Source organism: Sminthopsis crassicaudata, chromosome 1 (genome assembly GCF_048593235.1).
Source record: "Sminthopsis crassicaudata isolate SCR6 chromosome 1, ASM4859323v1, whole genome shotgun sequence".
In the NCBI taxonomy this organism is placed as follows: domain Eukaryota; kingdom Metazoa; phylum Chordata; class Mammalia; order Dasyuromorphia; family Dasyuridae; genus Sminthopsis; species Sminthopsis crassicaudata.
Genome location: NC_133617.1, coordinates 226,972,565 through 226,993,155, shown reverse-complemented (window position 1 = coordinate 226,993,155; position 20,591 = coordinate 226,972,565). Strand labels below are relative to the sequence as shown.

Below are 20,591 nucleotides of genomic sequence, written 5' to 3'. Positions count from 1 at the left end.
AGACCTTGTGTTCCAAATTTTCCCTTCCCTTCCCCCACCCTGTCCCCTAGAAAACAAATAATTCAATATGTTAAACATGTTCAATTCTTTTATACATATTTCCTCACTTATCATGATATAGAAGAAAAATCAGATCAAAAAGGAAAAAAAATGAGAAATAAAACAAAATGCAAACAAACAACAATAAAAATGGTGAAAATACTATGTGGTGGTCCACACTCAGTTCCCATACTCCTCTCTCTGTGTGTAGTTGGCTCTCTTCATCACAAGACCATTGGAACTGGCCTGTATCCTCTCATTGTTGGAAAGAGTCACGTCCATCAGAATAGATCATCACATCATCTTGTTGCCGTATACAATGATCTCCTGGTTCTGCTCACTTCACTTTGCATCAATTCATGTAAGTCTCTTCAGGCCTCTCTGAAATCAACTTGCTGGTCATTTCTTATAGAACAATAATATTCCATAACATTCATATACCATAAGATTAAATAGATGAGGCATTGATTTCAAGACCAGGAAATCTTAGATTCAGTCCTCTCTCTGACATATATTAACTGTGTAACCCTGGGTATGTCCCTTAAATTTTCAATATTCAGGTCAAAGTGGCAACCTTCAAAGGAGGCATTTCCTCTTCTGAGAGTATCCTATACCAAAAAACCCCAAAAAACAAAAAAAAAAAACCCAAAAAACCCAAAAGGCAAAACCCAGCATCAGTACAGGTCTAGCCCTTATTTCTATTCTATTTATAAATTCAACATGTTGCAATGTATCATATAATTTTTACCCACCTATAAAATGGCAGGTTCATTTCACTACATATTATTGTTTCCCTGAGATACATAAAGCCGGTAAATGTTATAGTGGATAGAATGCAGGACTTGGAGTGAAGAAAACCTAGTTTAAATCCAGCCTCAGATACTAACTATATGACTGTGGGCAAGTTATGTCACTTTTATTTGCCTCACTTTCTTTCAATGTAAAATGGGCATTATAATATCACCTACTTTGCAGGGATTGCTATCAGGCTCTAATGAGATAGTATTTATTAAAGCACTTATCCCAGTACCTGGCACATAGTAGACACTATGTAAATGCTTATTCCTTTTCCTTTCCCCTTTTATACTTAAATGCTTTTTCTTGAACTAGTGAATGTTTTCATTTGGGTGACTGAGAAAAATGCACACACACACACACACACACACACACACACACACACATATATATATATATACACATATATTTGTGTGATGGATATATGTATGTGCATGTTGACAGTAAAAACAAATTTTCATTTTATGTATCACATAAATCATGTTTCTGTCTTTAACAGCAATAAGCATGATACTTAGCATATTTGGCTTGTTTGGTCATTTTTCAGTTATGTGTGACTCTTCATGACTCCATTTGTGGTTTTTCTTGGCAAAGATACTGAAGTGGCTTACTCCAGCTAATTTTACCAATAAGAAATTGAGGCAAACAGAGTTAAGTGACTTACTCTAGCTCATAAAACTAGTAAATGTCTCAAGCCAGATTTGAACTTATCAAGCTGAGTCTTCCTGACTTTAGGCCTAGTGTTCTATCCACTGAACACTTAGCTGCCCTTACCTTATACATAATAGTGAATAATTGTTCATTGATTTGGTTTTATTTTCACAAAATAGTTATATAAGTGTATTCTTAACACAGAATGTCATACAATTTGTTTTTCAATGGCACCTTGAGAAATATTTATCCTTAAATTTTCTTTTGAATTTCAAACAAAGTTCATGAATTTCTTCAGTGCATATGTGATGTTTCATTGTACCAGAGACTAATTCATTCATGCTGCCTTTTTACCCTGGGCAATTGTTGCTCATGATCTTCTATATATCTTCTATTGAGGATTTGTCTAGTACATATGAAGTCTTTCTATAAGCATTTCCACATTTGATGGATGCTATTACCATGCTTGGGTTCTCCGTTTCTTAGGCTTAAGTCTCACTGTATAACCTTTACTTTCTTTGCTGGTCATGAGTTGATATTTTTTTTTTTTTACTATTTTTTACACACGTCATCCTTAGTAATATGCTTAGTAATATGTTACAGTAGTAAATTCATTCATTAGTTTATAATGTAACCATATAATATCATCAGGTGAATATAAATATAAATGTTAAAAGAAGGAATTCTGGGATAAACAGTTTAAAAAAATGAAAGATAATTTTCTTTATTTGAAGATGATATAATGGTCAGTTAGAAAAATACAGAGAATTATGAGCAATCTAATTGACATAATTCTCATTTTGAACATATAGAAGGATTGAATCAAATTTAAAAGAAAAAGAGATATTCCCAATATTCAGAGGATATGTATAATTTTCAAAGGAAGAATTCTAAGCTATCAACGACCATATGGGAGAAATAGTACCCTAAAACACTAATAGAAAAATGTAAATTAGAACTCTGAGGTACCAGCTCACATCCATCAGATGGGCAAAGATGGCAAAAAAGCAAAATGACAAGAGCTGGAAAGATTGTGGGAAAGTAGGTACATTCATGAACTGCAGGTAGAAAAGTCAAATGGTCCATCTGGAAAGCATTTTGAAGCTATGATAAATGCTACTAAACTATGTGTAGTACCCAGCAGTATAATTCACATAAATCTCTCCAGATTTTTCTGAAATCATCCTGTTGATCATTTCTTATATAATAATATACCATAACATTTCTATACCATAACGTATTCTGCCATTCCCCATCTGATAGGCATCCACTCAGTTTTTAGTTTCTTGTCACTACAAAAAAGGTTGCTACAAACATTTTTGTACTTGTGGGTCCCTTTCTCTTTTTAAAGATTTCTTTGGGATATAGGCCCAGTAGAGACACTACTGGATCAAAGGGTATGCGCAGTTTAGCCCTTTGGGCATAGTTCCAAATTGCTCTCCAAAATGGTTGGATCAGTTCACAACTACACCAACAATGTATTAATGTCCCAGTTTTCCCATATGCTTTCTAACATTCATTATCTGTTCCTGTTATCTTAGCCAATCTGAGAAGTGTGTAGTAGTACCTCACAGTTATCTTAATTGGTATTTCTCTATGCCAATTAAGTTTATTAATTTCTTCAGTGGATATGTTATGTTATCATTGTGCCAGAGACTAATTCATCCATGATGAATATGGTTTCATATTCAGTGATTTAGAGCATTTTTATATGACTAGAAATATTTTTAATTTCTTATTCTGAAAATTGTTTTGTGTATATCCTTTGACCATTTATCAGTTGGAAAATGGCTTGTATTCTTATAAATTTGAGTCGAGTTTATAAAACATGTTCTCTATAAAACATGTACAATTTTTAAGATATATAGGAAATTACACTAATACATAAGACCAAATGCAATTATCCAATCAATAAAGGATCAGAATATCTGCAGGCCATTTCCATTAGCTATGTGATCTTAGGTTCCTGATCATTAATAGCAACACAACTCTTTTTGTTTTACCTCACGTTGAACAAGTTGGCAAAAATGGTAGAGAGAGAGAAAGAGAGAAGGGGGGAGGGAAGGAGGGAGGGAGGAAAAAAGGGAGAAGGAGAGGAAGAGACAGAGACAGAGATATGCAGAGACAGAAGCACACAGAGAGAGACAGAGAGAGGGAGAGAGAGACAGAAACAAAGAGAGACAGAAAGAGAGGGAGGGAGGAGGGAGAGAGGGGGAGGACTGAGAAGATACATCAACCATTCTGGGAACTGATTTGGCATTCTGTGAATCAAGTCACTAAATAATTCATAAATTACTCATATTCTTTAACTTAGTGATCCCATTACTAGGCACACATCCAAAAGCTAACATTTATATAGTATTTTTAGGCTTACAAAGTATTTCATGTATATTATCTCATTTGACACCCAGGAAGTCAATGACAGAAACAAATGTTATATATACATACATATATATATATATATATATATAACAAAATTATTCAAAGCAGCACTTGATGCTATCCAACAAAATAAAATCAAATTGGAAAATGGTTGCCTATAAATTCAATAATAGCTAAAAAGATTATGACATATGCATGAATTATTTTTGCTCATAATGAAGTCCAACATGATAAGCAACTAATAGAACTAATGCCTACAATAATATAAGTGATGAGAAATGGGCCAATTATGATAAATTCTAATCAACAATGTTATCTTGAAGAACTGGTAAAGAAACATATCTCAATTCTCTAATTAGAGAAGTGGGAAGAATGGATGTCAAATGTTATGGTTCTATGTTGGGTAACTTTGCTTAAAATTTTGTTATTATGGTGGTATAAAAACAAAGAGCAACAAACTACTAAAAATAGACTTTTACAGGAGAGATCAACTTTGAATTGGTAAAAATTTACATCACTTCTCAAATACAATCCAACTGAATTCTTCCTCTTCTACAGTTCTATACCAAGCTCACTGTTCTTTTGCAGAGTCTCCAAGATCCAATGGACTAGCTTAATGGACTGCCTATTCAATAGTATGTCAAAATGTGGGCAACATATGTATACTTTCTCCAATTGTTTTTTTTTCCTATATAGGGTACTAGACTAATCTCTTTTGAATTCTGAATCTGAGGAAGCCATGTAATCTTTCCAGGTTCAATACAAAGAATATGCAAACATAAGTATTTATGTGGAAAATCTCACAACTATAACAATTCTATCTATTTTGACTTTGCACAGGACTCCCTGTTTATGAATGGTTTTGGAAAGTATACATCTCTCTGTTTATTTTTGTTTGCTTGATATTCAGAGGACCATTAAACAAAATTATTTCCATAGTTCCATCTATAAAGGAATTTTGTATGATCTTAACTTATATATGCAGTTTATTGGAGTAGAACTTTAAAGACTATGTTTTGTTCCAACAAATAAAACATTTTTTGATGGCCAACAACAACAAAAATGAATAGATTCTCTACTGTATTTCATTAAACACTATGATTGTAAAGATGTAGCATTTATGAAAGCCTATCTTCTTTCCTTCTTCTTTCCTTCATCAATAATGTTCCTTCCTCATATTTTAATCAAGTATGTATTTCATTCACATTTATATTATTCTCAAAAGGAACTTCAATAGACAATAAAGTAGTCATATGGCTCAGTTTATTATCATTATCTTCTTGAAAGGTAATTTGCCTTAACAACTTCTTTTTTTTTCTCCAGTGGTATATCTTTCTCATCTTTCAGATTTTTTGAAAATCATTCTCTCAATGTCTTCAACTCCATTTTGCCTCAATCATATATCTCCTTTGTGTGTGATAGGTACAGTCCAAGAATTTATTCCAACCTTATTTTCTTTGTAGTAACTTTTTTTTTCTATACATCACATTATGGATCATAATGTTCAAAGTCCAGAAGTGATGATCCCACCATTGTCACTGATGAAGCAAAAGAGTTTGTAATGGAAATATTGACATTTCCCATTTTTGTCTATTGTCTTTTCAATTTCATCTTTAAATGTACTTAGGATGATCTAGCTTAATTGGATCTCTTGTCAGGCTTTCAGGAAACTCATTTTCTCCTCTGTTGCTTTTCATTTGCAATGATTAGATAATGCTATAATGTTGCACTATTTTCTTCTCATAAGATTTTTAAAAATCAGTTTATATCCTACACTGGTTTTGTCTTTGGCTGTCATATTTCCACTTGACCAAGACAGCAAATGTTTGCTGATATAGTTTGTGAAGTTTTTGGCTTCCTCATTGTTAGAAATGCTTTATTCTAATTATATTTCCAAAAGAAATATAGGATCATGGAGGATAATTAGATTTAGAAAAGATGATAATTGTTTTGCATATGTTGAGCTTAAGATGTTGATCAGACATTGAAAAGATTGCTGGCAGCAAGTAAAAATGCAGGACTAAGATTTTGTTCAGCAAGATGGTTAAACAGTTATTTTCCTTACACCTTTCTAACCCTCTCCCCCCCAACGTAAATTATCTACTAGATATAGAACAATTCAAGCTGAATATACAAGACAACAAAAACACTTTACAAAGGTTATGTATATATGTGTATGTATGCTTATGTATATGTGTATATCTGTATCTATATACAGAGATATTTTGTGAAGTTTTACATATATATATATATATATATATATATATATATGTGTGTGTGTATGTGTATAAATATGCAAATTTATATACAAATATGTACAATTATCACAAGGCTAATTAAATATTAATTGCTCCACTCAGTGTCCTCCATTCTACTTTCCAAACTAGGCACAATGAGTACAAATGGCCTTGTAACTTGGGTGAAAAGTTTGACTGGAGAGTTGGTCCCTCTACAATAGCGACTTAGGTTTAACCCTTCCTCCAAACCCATAAAAGGTAGCAGGATACTGATTCCACCTATACACCTAAAGGAATAAGAAATTAATTGGTGGACATCAGGGAGGAAAGATGCAGGTAGGTAGTTCAGAGTATCTGTCCCTGAGGAAACATTACCATCCAAGCAAGTTGAATCTAGTCTTCTCGTTCCCCTCCCCTGAGGGTCTAGGGAAAACATCCCTATATCTTCACTTAAGAAGGCTAAAGACAAACCTTCAGGAACTTTGTAATGTGGGAAAGGGTGAAGCCAAAGAGTGAGGAGAGAAACCAATAGCAAAATACTGGGAATACAAAAAAATACAATGGAAATACAAGAGAAAAACTAACTTTTTTTTTTATTTTAAGGGAAAAACTCTTCGTAAAATGTAGCTCACAAGTAAAAAGGCAAACAGAAAGGTTTATAAAGAGAGGTGACCACCAAGAAACATCTAAAATGAATTCAGAACATTGATTAAGTATTACACATACTAAGAAGGAAAATGGCCAGAAACTTCCTTATCCAAAGAGAATTCTGCATAAAAGAGAGATCATAGAGCAACATCAAGAAACTCCAGAAGAGTTTTTATAAAACAGTCAAATTTTTGAAGGAAAAAGTTAGGAATGCAAGTAACTCAGAAATCAAAACTCTTGATAAACAATTTAAAAAAAATGAACATTAGTATAAGATACAATAGACATTTACTCTAAGGGAAATGAAAGCTCCAAGAGAGATTACAAACTGGGAACAGAAAAATATGGAGAGTGAAGAAAATTTGACAGAAGAGATGCAAAGGCATCAATTTAAAAAAAACATGTATATAAGCCAAAGTGTATGACTTAATAAGGTCATAATAATAATAATAATTAATTAGAAAGATAATATAAGAAGAAGAAAAATAATAATAGTTAATATTTACATAGTATATTCTGTCAGTCAGGCATTGTACCAAGCACTTCACAATTATTCTTCCATTTGATCTTCGTAATGACTTTGGTATGTTCATGCTTTTATTATCCCCATTTTTATAGATGAAGGACTTGAAGCAAATAGATGTTAAGTAATTTACCCAAGGTCACATAGCTAGTAAGTGTCTTGAGTTCACATTTGAACCCAGGTCTCCCTACTATTTTGCCATTATATTTAGAATTCTCACAAGTCTTTAAGACCATAAAATTTTTTTCTAGGAGTCTCTCAGTAAAATGCATATTATGGTTTGTGTTGGGAAAAGACTGGATGGAAAAGCAAATTTCAGCTTTCATTGGTTTATCAGATTAGTCAACTGACATCTCACAAGAAAACTGGGCTCTAACTTAATATAGGGTCAGAACAGGCATGGTGAGAGTTTCAGTGTTGGCAAAGTTCTGGAATACATGGAATTATGTGAGCAAGACACTTGTAAAAACTAGAACTCCAGTAAACCCCAAGAAAACTACTATACATTTTAAGTATTTTTTCTATTAATATGTTTATTTTCACCAGTCAGTCAAATGATTCACCTATTCAAAGTAAAGGCTTTTAATGTGATGTAATAATAATAATAATAATAATAATAGAACTTATACCCATCATGCATAAACATTGAGCTTATTTCCCCACAAATTAAATATACTTTCATTGGGAATAATGAACCATTTGGATCATCAATGGATTTTAGACATGTAGGGAATACATATAGCCAGGGGTGTAAATTTAGGGAACATACATCTAGGACACATATATAAAGTGTCTTGGACACTGAGGAACTGCTGATATCTTCCAATGATGTCATTCTTTCTGATGGACCTTCTTGTCTCCTTCCTACTGAATGTTGTTTCTACTCCTTCCTACTGTTACATCTCTATTCCATGCAGTCTTTAGTCATCCAGCTAAGAGTGGTGGAATAGCAGAACTTCCTTAGTTTAACTATGCCTTCTATCACTGGGTGCCATGGTTAATGTCTGCTTAAGAGGTTTGAGCAGTGGAGTAGGGAGAATAATAATTCTTTTTTGTCAGCTTTCTCAATCAATGATGATGAAGCATTGCACATAATAGATACTATAGAAATGTTTATCTCTTTCCCTTCCCCATCTCCTCCATCATGCAGCCTGTGCAGTTGAAAATCTTGTCTGATAATATTGGGAGAAGAATTTTAAAAGCACCAATTTCTGTACGATTTCTTCCCAGAAACAACTTAAATCTTTCTCTCTCTTAACACCCACACACACACACCCACACCCACACACACACGCACACACACCCCTTTATACAAGCAAAGATAAAGGGAAGATGCTGTAGCCAAGAGAAGCCTTGGAACTGGGCTTCTTATAGTTCACTGGAAAAGAACTAGTTCTTAATGTTAGAGTGATTTGAAGAAGTTTGTTTTCTTTTAAATATAAAGCTGATGATGGAGTAATGATTATAATCCAATGACAGTTTATAATTTATGATAATAAGGATGATTTTTGAGGCATTGAAAAAAAAGAATTCTGTACATTTGCCCAAACATTCCTTTTTTGTGCCCAGCATGCTTATAGCGGTGTAACTGAACAAGAACCAAAGTACTTTTAAGATTGATGTATTCAGTGAATTAATTCTCTGTGTGCTTTCTGTATATACAAATGTATTCCCCTAACTCTTTCAAAAGTCCCACAATTGCAGAGAAAATATAAACTGAAAAACTCTATAGTTCCAACTAGTATTACAGGACAGTTAAAAAAGATGAGAACAACAGAATGATCACCACAATGAGGTCATTATCGTCTTCATAAGCATCAAATATCTATCTAAAATATACCATCTTGAATTTGAAGCTGGTTTGAAATCTAAAGCAATAGGTATATCAAATAAGGATTTATAAAGCAAGTAAAAAGTATAATTTGAGAAGTGAAATCTTAAAGTAACTTACTAGAAGAACTCTGTCAAAGAAAATCCCACAGTAATAAAAGGTAATCATATCTACCAATATGAGATGGTCATTTTTAATTCTGCAGAGACTCTTGTATTAAATGCCTCATAATCATGTGTGAAACACTAATAGAATAAATTATGGATATGGATCTGTGATCTCATTGATTTTGTGGCTTTCTTCAGTACTGTAGATCAACCTATCAATCCCTACCCATTCTATGTAACTCTTCTCCATAACCTTTAATAAGCAGAGAGCCCATGCAAAATAATAAAGATCTTCTTTGCTTCCTTCTAGTGCCACAAAGACCACTTGTTTACCTGCTATCTCTCACCTTTGTAGGGCACCAATCTACCTTCTTTTTCTATTATATATTTTCCTCGTGAAATCATTTGATCCTGTTCTTCTGTGAAGTTCCTTTATTACGTGTTGCAGCCTACTTGTACCTACCACATACCTTTCTATTTCCTTCCATATGAGACTTATTTTTCTGTTCTTCAAATATTGTTTTGTCCCATGTCATATAGTCATTTTGGCCATTGGTACTTTGAAATATGTGCTCCTTGTCCAATAATCAATAAGAATGCATACTATTGAGAAACTAAATCATATCTAAACATTTTCACTTTCAGCAAAACCAAAAGAAAGAAATTGTAGCTAAATGGGAGACTGGATAAAAGGTACTCTTTGAAGTGCTAAAGAAATGATTTAGTTATCATACTTGAATATAAATAGTAAAAAGATGGGCTTTTGTTTCTGGGAACAATTTGGTGTAATAAAAGTTCTGCAGTTGTCTGAAGGCAATCCAGGCTGCTCCACCTCTCTTATTGGATCCCATGTACAATTTGTCCATTTTTTTCACTGAAGGATACTGTACACATAATTGTGAAAATATTGGATATGAAATTTTAAAATGTATATTAATCTTAAATTTCCAATGAGGCACAAAGATTTTTATGGCTATTCTCATGCTTTAACCTCAATAAATATTTCTTTACTGTACTTATTCTCTATAACTATGTCTTCTATATCACATTTTCTTAAAATCTGAGGGATTAAAAGGTCCTTAGTGATTCTATTGTCCAAATCCTCATTTTTTGGCTAAAGAACCCTAATCTCCCAGGGAGGATAAGTCTGAGGTTATGCAAATAGATCATGGCAGAGTCAAGACTTGAATTGTTCTTTCTATTATACTATTATACTACATTTCTTTTTATTTATTCCAAAATCACATGATGAATCAATCTCCTCTAGAGTCAATGAAGAAAATTGTTAAATCAATTTGTGGGTACAGAATATAGCACATGAATAAAGCATATTAAAGAGGAAACTCAGAATAGAGTCAATTAGTAATTTCTAAAAGGAATTATCATTAAAATGTAATTGCACCTTTAAGTCTCAATTTCTGGAGATTAAACAGTGTTCTATTTATAAACCATGTGAATAGTAACAGAATTCATACATTATATAAATATATAAATCAAATTATCATTCTTATTATCACTGCAATCATCCCAAGAAGGAAGATAAACTACGATATTTATTTCTTTTCTTTTCATTTTTTAGATTAAAAATCCCACTAATGAACCCTAGTAAAAATTATTCTCAAACAATGATGCAAAAAGCAATTATAATGCCAAGAGTAGCTAATCCCACAAACATTTTCAAATTAAGCTCTCTATTTTGATGATTTATATTAATAGACCAAGTCATAATCATTCAAAGAGATCAGTCATTCAACATCGAGGTATGCAGTAATCTACAATATATTCAGGAGGTACGATAAAAGATACCATAAAATGGGCAAAGAGAATATAGGGGCCAGGGAAAGTGATGTACAAGGAGGAGACCTGCTAGAAGAGAGTAGCTTCTTGTGTTCCAAGGAAACGATGATGTGTCATCAGGAGAAAGATCAAAGAGTGAACTTCCTTCTTTCAGTGAGGGCCCAGATTAGATTGTATAACACTGAATTTTCTTCCAACTTTGTTCAGAAGAAAAAGGGTGGAGGAGTTAGATGGTAGGAGTAGTCCAGGGTTGAAGTCTGACAAGAGAAGAGTAATAAAAAGACAAGAGAATATGATATTCTGATGGAGAGAATAAAAAGTAAAGTCAGAGCAGGAGCCTAGAGAGAAATGATTATTTTTCTATTTTTAATAACCAATTATTAATATTGGGATATAGGGTTTGTTTGTTTGTTTTTTTTTTTCTTTTCTTTCCTCATTCAGGGACAGCCCTTGTGGGTCACTCAGTCTCTGAAGGACAGGGCTGATGATGACATTGGTTTAATTCTCCAGGAACATTCTATTCTCCTCAATCTTGGGCAGGACCCCATCCAACTAGAAATTGAAACTAATATAGGTGAATTCTAGTCCTAAAGCATTGGGCTTATGCTCTGAAACAAAGCTTCTTAAACTGTGGATCTCCATCCCATATGGGGTCATGTAACTGAAAGTGGAAGATTATGGAAAAATTTTGCAACAGTACCAAGTATCAAATATTCCATCAAGATCTAACTATTTATGTAAAAGTAAATAAGCAATCCATCTCAGTATGCAAATTTACTTTAATTTTTAAGAAATGGTAAATTTGCATGTATACCAAAGAATTGTTTTTAAAGCAAATTTCTTTATGATCATCAGTAAATGTTTGATTTGTATATTTATTTTACATACTTATGTGCCCGGGGTCCTGTAAAAATTTCTTGGGTAAAAGAGATCACAAATGGAAAAGGCCTAGAAGCCTTTAACCCCATCCCACACAACCATTATTCAACTTGAGTGGAGTTTCATTCTTTGGTCCAGATAGCTGGCTCAACTAAGCCTAATAAAGCCAAGTTCTCAGCAGAAGGAACAGAAAGCTTTCAACCCAGCCTTCATTTGAAAGTGTGCTCCTCTCCTTGATTTTTTACCAATCAGGGTTTACTTCCACTTATCTGAGGCACCAATTTTTCCAAGGGCATTTAAGCATTTGATAATCTCCATGGTTATGTCTTTGGTTACCTAAAAAAAAACGATTGAGCATGAGCTTATTAATTATTTGCTAGCCTAATTAATGATCATTAATTACCCAGAAGCTCTCAGGCTTTTTCTTAATCTCAAGTTAAGAAAATGCTGAGAGGTGGAGGGAGTGAAAAGCTTGATGAGGGAAAAGAATAGATTATATGGATGAACTATATGGAGATGTGGAATAATAAGAGGTTATGTCCACATTAGAGAATGCCCAAGTTTCTAATAAGGTAAATGGAACATTTATTCATAATGGCAAGCTCCAGTATGTAACCATCCTTATGTGTAACTGAAGTAGAGTAAAGAAGCAACTAAAAGAATTTAAGAGAGTGAAGGATTGAGATGATATGGAGATTGAGGGAACATCTAATATGAGTATTAGATAATTCCAGTATAAGACCAGGAGTTGGAAAGATGGAGAAGATAATCAGGTGGTGAATACTTAGAGAATGATATGTACATAGATGTACTTATAGCTACTATAATTAAGGTTGGATGAAAAATTTTTATTGAATGTACTTCAGAGAAGGAAAGGTCACTGAGTAAAGAAGTTAAACAGAGAATATTATAGAAAGAGTAAGAGAGAAAGAAGAACAAGATGAAGGAAAGTTTATTAAAACAGGAATTCTAAGGGACACAATGAAGGGAATGAGTAGGGTTGGATTAAAACATGGGTGAAGTAGGGTAGAAGTGAATGAAGAAGACAGAACACGAAGAGGGGGCTGGAGACTTTCTCCCACTAAACAGCTGGTAATTTCTTATTAGAGAGATGGGGAAAGAAACCGAAAAAGCAACAATAATGACAAATGAGCACTGAAGCTCAAAGTTTCTAAAAAGTATTATAGAGGGAGCTTTACTTTGTTTATATATCCAAATATGAAAAGAATCACAAAGTTCAGAAGAAAAGCATGGAAATTTTTTTTCTTTCTAAAAATAAAGTGGTATAAAGAATATGTAGATGCCATATCAAAATATATTCCAACCTTCTGCATCTATATAGAAGGTTTCTCCCAGCTCTACAATTATTTAACATTTACTTACTCATGCTCAAGACCTACTACATCAGCCAACCCTACATTGGATAACTAACACATCTGCAAAAAGTTTGGGCATTTATAAGGTCACAGTATTTTGTAGCTAAAAGGCAATTTACAATTTCATCAACTCCTCTTGCCCTGAATTCATGTAATTCTGTCTTAAACTATTTTGTTCATAAAGACACTTAGAAAGTGAGATTATACAACTCATTCAGGAAGGCTTTTCTAAAAAGGAATAAGCAGATGAATGCCAAATATTTATTAGAAACCATTTAATTTTTATAAAAAAACTAAAACTAAAAATGAAGGATTAAAAAAACCCAAAGTCAAAATTATATGGAAAAATATTGGAAATGACTTAAGTACAATTAAATAACGAGAACAGAAATGGATCACAGATTACATTCTTGATAACAATACATGAATGCTTGAGTGACTTTTTCTCATTTAGAAAACATGTAGACTTTTTAGTAGTGGACTGAATAATTATTTCATCACTGCTAGAAAAATGTTTCCAGAATGAATCATTTGCCATAAATATTTCTAAGCTACTTATTGCTCAAGATGTTTATTTTTAAAAAGTGAAATCCCTGTCATTTCATGAGCATGTGAAATAAAACAACATGTTCAATGATTTGACAGGCCTGTTGAGTATAAAATCAGACACAACAGTCCAAACACACTAAAAATAACTGCACAAATAATGCCAGCCTCTAGCTTTATGAGCTATAAAAAAATCCCCAGTCATATCTAGACTAGAAAATATTTTGCAATAATTTGGAATTTCAACAGTCTTTTAATGCAAATCATTAATAACAAAAAAAGCATAATGCTCTTGAAGCAGTTTCATCCATACCTTTATATAAGATGCAGATAGCAAATTTCCAAACGTTGGTTGATAAGTAAATGGGAAAAGTGCATCTATTTCACTTGCTTGGAATGCAAGTAAACTGTCCTTTTGTACCTAAAAACAAACACAATGCAAAGTGGAATATAGATGACTTTCAGTAATTTTGTGATTCTTTTTTTGTTCATTGTAAAGGACGTGTTCAATACAGGTCAAAATCCATTCCTTCATTAAGAGCTGTATTATCCAGCAAATTAAACTTGAATCTTAGCTAATAGGATGATATCAATGGTTTACAGTTAAGTATTAAAAATGATTAGTTTCTAAATATAAGATAATCATGGCCTCAACTATTATTTTATTTTCAAAAAAATACAAAGCCCTATACTCAGTCACTGTGAAGTTCTTCTCTGTTTTCTCTGTGGAATTTTCACTGGCTTTGGGATAGAATGTGAATACATTTTAAGGGTCAGTGGTTTTGTCAGTATGGGTACTTCCTCCACCAAATACAGCTCACAATCTCTTTATTACTAGTTGGATTTTTTTTGACATTGCTGTGGTCAAAACACTGTGTAATCCCATATTCATACTGGCGATGAACTTTTTCAGGCTAAACCTAAGCTGTTTCTCATATACAGATATACAATTCATTTCCAGGCCCAAATCTGAAGTAGAATTTTCATTGAAATGCTACAGTGATATAAAAAAGTAAGTACTTTTCCCTCAAAGACTTTATTATACTACATTATCTCAGTAATATTCACAAAGCTTCAAGCAAAAGTCACAAGGAGCTACCTAGCTTGTGAACTCCATTTGGCAGAACATTCTGAGTCACAATAAAAAAATAAATTAGAATATGTTTACCTAGTACCCATGTATCATACACTGTATTAATAGGAGATATAGAAGTATGGACATGGTCTCCATTTTCACAGTACTTATAATCAATAGTGGGAGATAGCACTAGAACTAGCATAATATGAAATTATGAGAGAGTAAGTATCTTCTAAGCTTCACAGGACTAACGGTAGAAATTGGGGGAGGGAGGGAAAGGACATTCTGAATTAAAATAGTTCTAGTTGGCTTCATGTAGGAGATGGGACTTGAGTTAGATCTTGAAGGATAGTTAAGCAAAAGATAAATGAATCACTGGACAACTTTCTAGGTGCCTGGATCAGCACATGAAAATATAAAAAAGTGGGAGTGAACAGAAAATATGATCAAAACAGCAAGGGAATTAATTAAGTAGGAACTTCATGGTAGGAAATAAGATGTCAAGATGAAGGCAGATTCTATAATTCTTCCACAGAATTCAACAATATTGGGAAAGGAACCATCTTCTTTGGAACTAAGAGTGATCTTAGACTTCATATAATCTGATCTCTTTATTTTATGAGAAAAGATTACAGCAATAGCTAATGATCGCAACACCAGCAAACATTGGCATTTATATACTGCTTTAAAGTTTTACTATTAGAGAGGTTGAATGACTTATTCAAAATCAGACAGTAAATGTCAAAAATTGGGATTTGAGCCCTTGTTTCTACGGACTTCAAAGAATACCAATTTTCTCCTACATAAAGCATACCCGTTTATCTCATCCAGAGATATCCCCCTTTTAATGAAGAACAAGATTACATTCCTGGAATGTGTAATGGACATTAGAAAAAACTGGAGACAAAATATAGCATTATATATATGGATGTATGATTGGGCTACACTTAATCATCAGTACATAAGTATATCAGTACTTAATCATCAGTACCTATGCCTCTGCATTTGTTTGCTTCTTCTATTCATGAGTATTTATATTTATATAAATTATACAAAACACTATGGGAACATTAAAGGGTGTGGTTAGGACTAGTTTCCCTAAAGCAAAGCTGAATAATGATCCTATTTAGCACTTAATTAATTTTTAAATGAGAAAATTATTTGAGATAAGAGAATAATAATGGGAAACATGTTGTTTATAACATTTCAGGACATTAAGAATTACTGGGTTATAATATTAGTGATTGGGGCTGGGGCAAAAAAAGGATAAACTCAGAATGATCTAAGGTAGAAGATGAGTGCTTAGGTTAAAGGGTTGGGGGGAGGGCAGCTTTACAGAAAATCAAAGAAAAACTGGGTGTATAGGACAATTATAATGAACATGAAAATGGAACTTCTCAACTTAATATTTTGCCTGTATTTTATGTGACTGAGAGAATGAGTTTTGGAACAGTTAAGATATAACATAAGTGGATAATGGGGCTAAGCTAAGTGAGAAGATAGCAAGAGAGTACTCATTAACCCTCAATAAGATCAAGCTTACCTGACTCAGATAAAATAGAATATTGAAAGCACTGAACAACATTTTTGATAATCTTGGAGAGAACAGAGAAAACAGTAGATGTAGATGGGCTTAATTTGAACTACATATAAAATTGTAGAATTAATTATTAAAAGGATGGTGTGTGAGTTTTTAAAAATGGAAACAGTAATGACAAGGAGCAGCATGATTTTATTAGGAATATGTCAAGCAGACTAATTTCACTTACTTCTTGGAAGGATTATTAGACTGATAAGGAGTTCTGTAAGCATAGTTTATTTCACACAAGTATTTGCTATCCTTGTGCACAATATGGAAATATGTGCTAGATTATAGGGCAATTACATACATTTGGAATTTGCTAAATAATTGCATCTAAGAGTCCCATTAGTGACTCACAGCCAACTAGGAAGGCATTTTCCAGTGGAATGGCTCAGGGATCTATTCCTGGTTCTCTATTACTTACCATTTTTTATCAGCAATCTTAAGTAAGGATTTTATGGCATGCTTCTTAAATTTGTGAATGACTCCAGTTGAACAAGAAAGATTACAGAGTAACTAGCCAAATGGATCAATAGTACAGAATGATGGGCGGGATCAATGAAATTTAATAAGTTTTTGGAAGAACTGAGTTCAAATTTGGCCCCAAACACTTACCAGCTGTATTATTAATTCTGGGAAAGTCATTTACACCTGCTTAAGTTTCCTAATCTGTAAAATAAGCTGGAGAAGGAAATGGCAAACCACTCCAAGATCTTTGTCAAGAAAACCCCAAATGGGGTCAGGAAGAGTTGGACATGAGTAAAAAATGATTCAACAACAATGACGAATGAATGACTTCTAAAGAAGTCTGAGTTTTAGTTTATTGAAAGCTCAATAATTGTCATCATACTGATACAGTAAATAAAATACAATAAAAATTTAAGCTATATAGAGAGACATTATCTTCAAAACAAAAGACTCTGCCCTGTTAATATTATATGTGGAGTACTGAAGTTAATTCTGGGTTACATATTTTAGGGAGGATATTGATAAATTGGAAGATAACCAGAAGACAGTAAACAGAATGTTAAAAGATATCAAGACCATTTCACATATAGATAATTAAAGAACCCTAGATGTTTAGCCTGTAGAAAAGATATTTTGAAAAGGGTTGGGATTCTTTAGTATGTTATGTTTTCTAGTATTTCAAAGGCTATGGAAGAGGAAATATGTTCATTATTCTTGGCACTAGAAGAGTGAATGAAGAGAAGTTGAAGAGAAACAAATTTCAACTTGAGATAAGCAGACATTTCCAAAGAATTATAGATATCCAAAAGATAATGAAAATGTTTGAGGAAAATATTAGTCTTAAAAGCCTATCTGAGCAAGAATTAACTTCTAGTAATGGAGAATATTACACAAAGGATTTCTGTTTGGTTACAAATTTGATTAATTGATCCTCTGAGATCCCTTTCCATGCTGAGATTCTGATACACCCCGACCTTTAATTAGAAAAGGAAGAACATTTAAGTAAGGTGAACACATCAACCAATAATGGTGTATGAATGGCAAACTAGTCAAAAATATGTAATATGTGAGATTATAAGAAAACATATTACTAGGTAAGGCTGCAGGGAATGGTGCATGACTAGAACAGTGTCTGGCACATATCAAGTGCTTAATGAGTGCCTAGGGATTGAGTAATTAATTGGCTGTAAGTTTTCTTTTGCAATTCTCTCTCATTTGTTCGTCAGAATTCTAAAAATTGACCATCTGGGAGAGGCTGTCAAAAATTCAAGTTACCTTGGGTATCTGAATATGCATCCATAATCATAGGATCTTTAGTATAGATAGATGTCACAAGGACATTCGAATGGGCTCACAAGTACTTGTCCACCTATAATTTATTACTCACATTTGATCTCTGGGTTTATTGGGTTCTCCCTAAATATTCTTCTTTCCCAAATAGATTCTATTGGGGACCCAAAAGTATGCCATTCAGATCTGTAACATCTGTAAGAGCTTATTAATCACAGTTCCTAAAATATTGGTATTTCTTAATTTTTTCATTTTAAAAATTTTATAAATAGTATCTTATTTTTCCAAATATGTGCAAAGATAGTTTTCAACATTCACTTTTGCAAAACATTGTGTTACAAATATTTTACCTTCTCTTTCCTCTTCCCTAAGACAGCAAGCAATTTGAATATCAATATTTCTGAGCACAGTAAGACATAGAGTTTCACATAGTACCAGAGAATGAAGAATTATTCAGCTTCCAAATATTCCAAAGATACTCTTTCAAAGATACAAATATTCCAAATATACTCTTTCAAGGGTCTCATTCAAGACCCATATGAGGGGTGAACATAATCTCCTGGGGATTGCTACCTGAACAAATCACCCCTTGAACAACCTACAAAATTCATAACTTAGCATAGAATCATAGATTTAGAATTCCAAGGGATCTTAGAGGTTTGTTTAGTCTTGTATTTCTCAGTGTTGTCCAGGAATACATTGTCAGTGAGGTCATCAGATCAACACTAAGATATATTTCTAATAGAGAAAATATTGAAAGATATGTAAATAAAAGCTGGGAGGAGAGGGAAAGGAAGATCCTAAATCAATTTTTTTAATATAAGGGGTCCTGAGACCAAAAAGTTTAAGAAGTTCTGAATTCTAGTCCACTATATACATTGACTACATTATACATATGAAAAAACTGATGGCCAACTAAGTTAAGTGGCATGGCCATGATGACACAGCTTCTCAGAGGCAGGAAGATAATTTTAACTCAGGTTCTCCAGTTCAAATCCAGAAATCTCCTTTCCCAAGACCCACCCATGCACTTCAATGCAAAGTCTTCCTCTATCATAGTATAGAATTATGATTTATTTTCTCAATTCTCAAGAAAAAGGAACTCAACAACTTTTCCACACTTGATCACATGAATCTATGAGCTAAACTTCACACTGTTAAGATAAATAACTATCATGAATCAAAAATGTCTTGATCTTCGTTTGTAACCTACAAGTTGTTTTTACAATTTTAGACACTTGTTCCCATGCAGGCAAATTCCCCTGGGATTCTTAGCCTAATGAGAGTGAGACTGAGCAATGATGCTGCCTTAAGAGATTTCATGGATAATTTTGTAGCTGCTACTATATGATTGAATGAAGTCTCCTATACTAGTTAAGGGGCATTCAGCAGCAGACACTGAGATCTGATACCAAACTTGTGAGGGCTTACAACTTCTAATCCTGTTGTACAGTGTCATACTCTAGTATGTAGAATTGTAGAATTGTAGAATTGTAGAATTGTAGAATTGTAGAATTGTAGAATTGAATTGAATTGAGTTCAATTAAGGCTTTCCCACAGGATTCTGGCTGTTTTGTTGCATTTTTATTTTGTTTTTAACAGGAGTGGCTAATTTCTAGAGCCCAATTTCTTAAACTGTGGGTTTGCAACCCCATCTGGGGTCTTATAATTAAATGTGGGAATTATGAAATTATGATTTATTATTTGTAACTGATTTGTATACCTATATACCTGGGGTCATCTAAAAATTTCTTGGGTGAAAAGGGGTTGTGAATGGAAAAAGGAGTCTTAGCTTAGAAGAGCAAGGTCAGTGGTAGGAAAAAAAACACTATAAGACTTAAATGAAAGAAATCTATTTGTGCATATAGCATTATCTTCACTTACTGGCGATCTTATTAAATAAAGGGAGTTTGAAAATCAACACTACCCTTGACCTTGTAAGGATCTTTTTCTTCTCAGACAAAAATGAATGAAATCACTCATTTTTCTTAACACTTAGAGACATCCCAAATATGAGCACACTATAAGATAGTGCTGGGCACAAGGCCAGCATTTTCTGCATTACATTTCCTCTATTTCTAGTGTGATCAAAGAATAAATAAATGTTGTTCAGTGGGTTTTTTCCATTTCATTTATAGTCAAACTTTGATTAAAAGGAACCCAAATAACCTGAACTATCAGATAACTAGATTTGTTATTTTTATTCTCTTGCAATTTAAGATGAAAATGCACACACAAGGTGATGTAAGAATAATTTAAAATAAAATTTCAAAACCACTTCCAAGGTGAATGTACATAATTCAGCCCAAACCCCTACAGCTTCACTTAAAATGGCATACAGTGAAAATCTATTCTTGAAATG

General features: G+C 33.1%; 1 protein-coding gene across 9 annotated transcripts in view; it reads right to left on the bottom strand.

Moving 5' to 3' along the window:
* EPB41L3 (erythrocyte membrane protein band 4.1 like 3) overlaps window positions 1-20,591 on the bottom strand; it is a 349,128-nt gene that overhangs the window by 17,903 nt on the left and 310,634 nt on the right. For 7 of the 9 annotated variants that reach the window (XM_074275428.1, XM_074275619.1, XM_074275635.1 and 4 more), the window contains one exon: window positions 14,125-14,232. The exons of 1 other annotated variant lie outside the window; for it this stretch is intronic. In XM_074275428.1, the coding sequence (XP_074131529.1) occupies window positions 14,125-14,232 (108 nt within the window). Of the gene's footprint in view, window positions 1-10,970; window positions 11,268-14,124; window positions 14,233-20,591 lie in introns of those variants that run through there. One more of the 9 variants, XM_074275433.1, reaches the window with a different exon arrangement.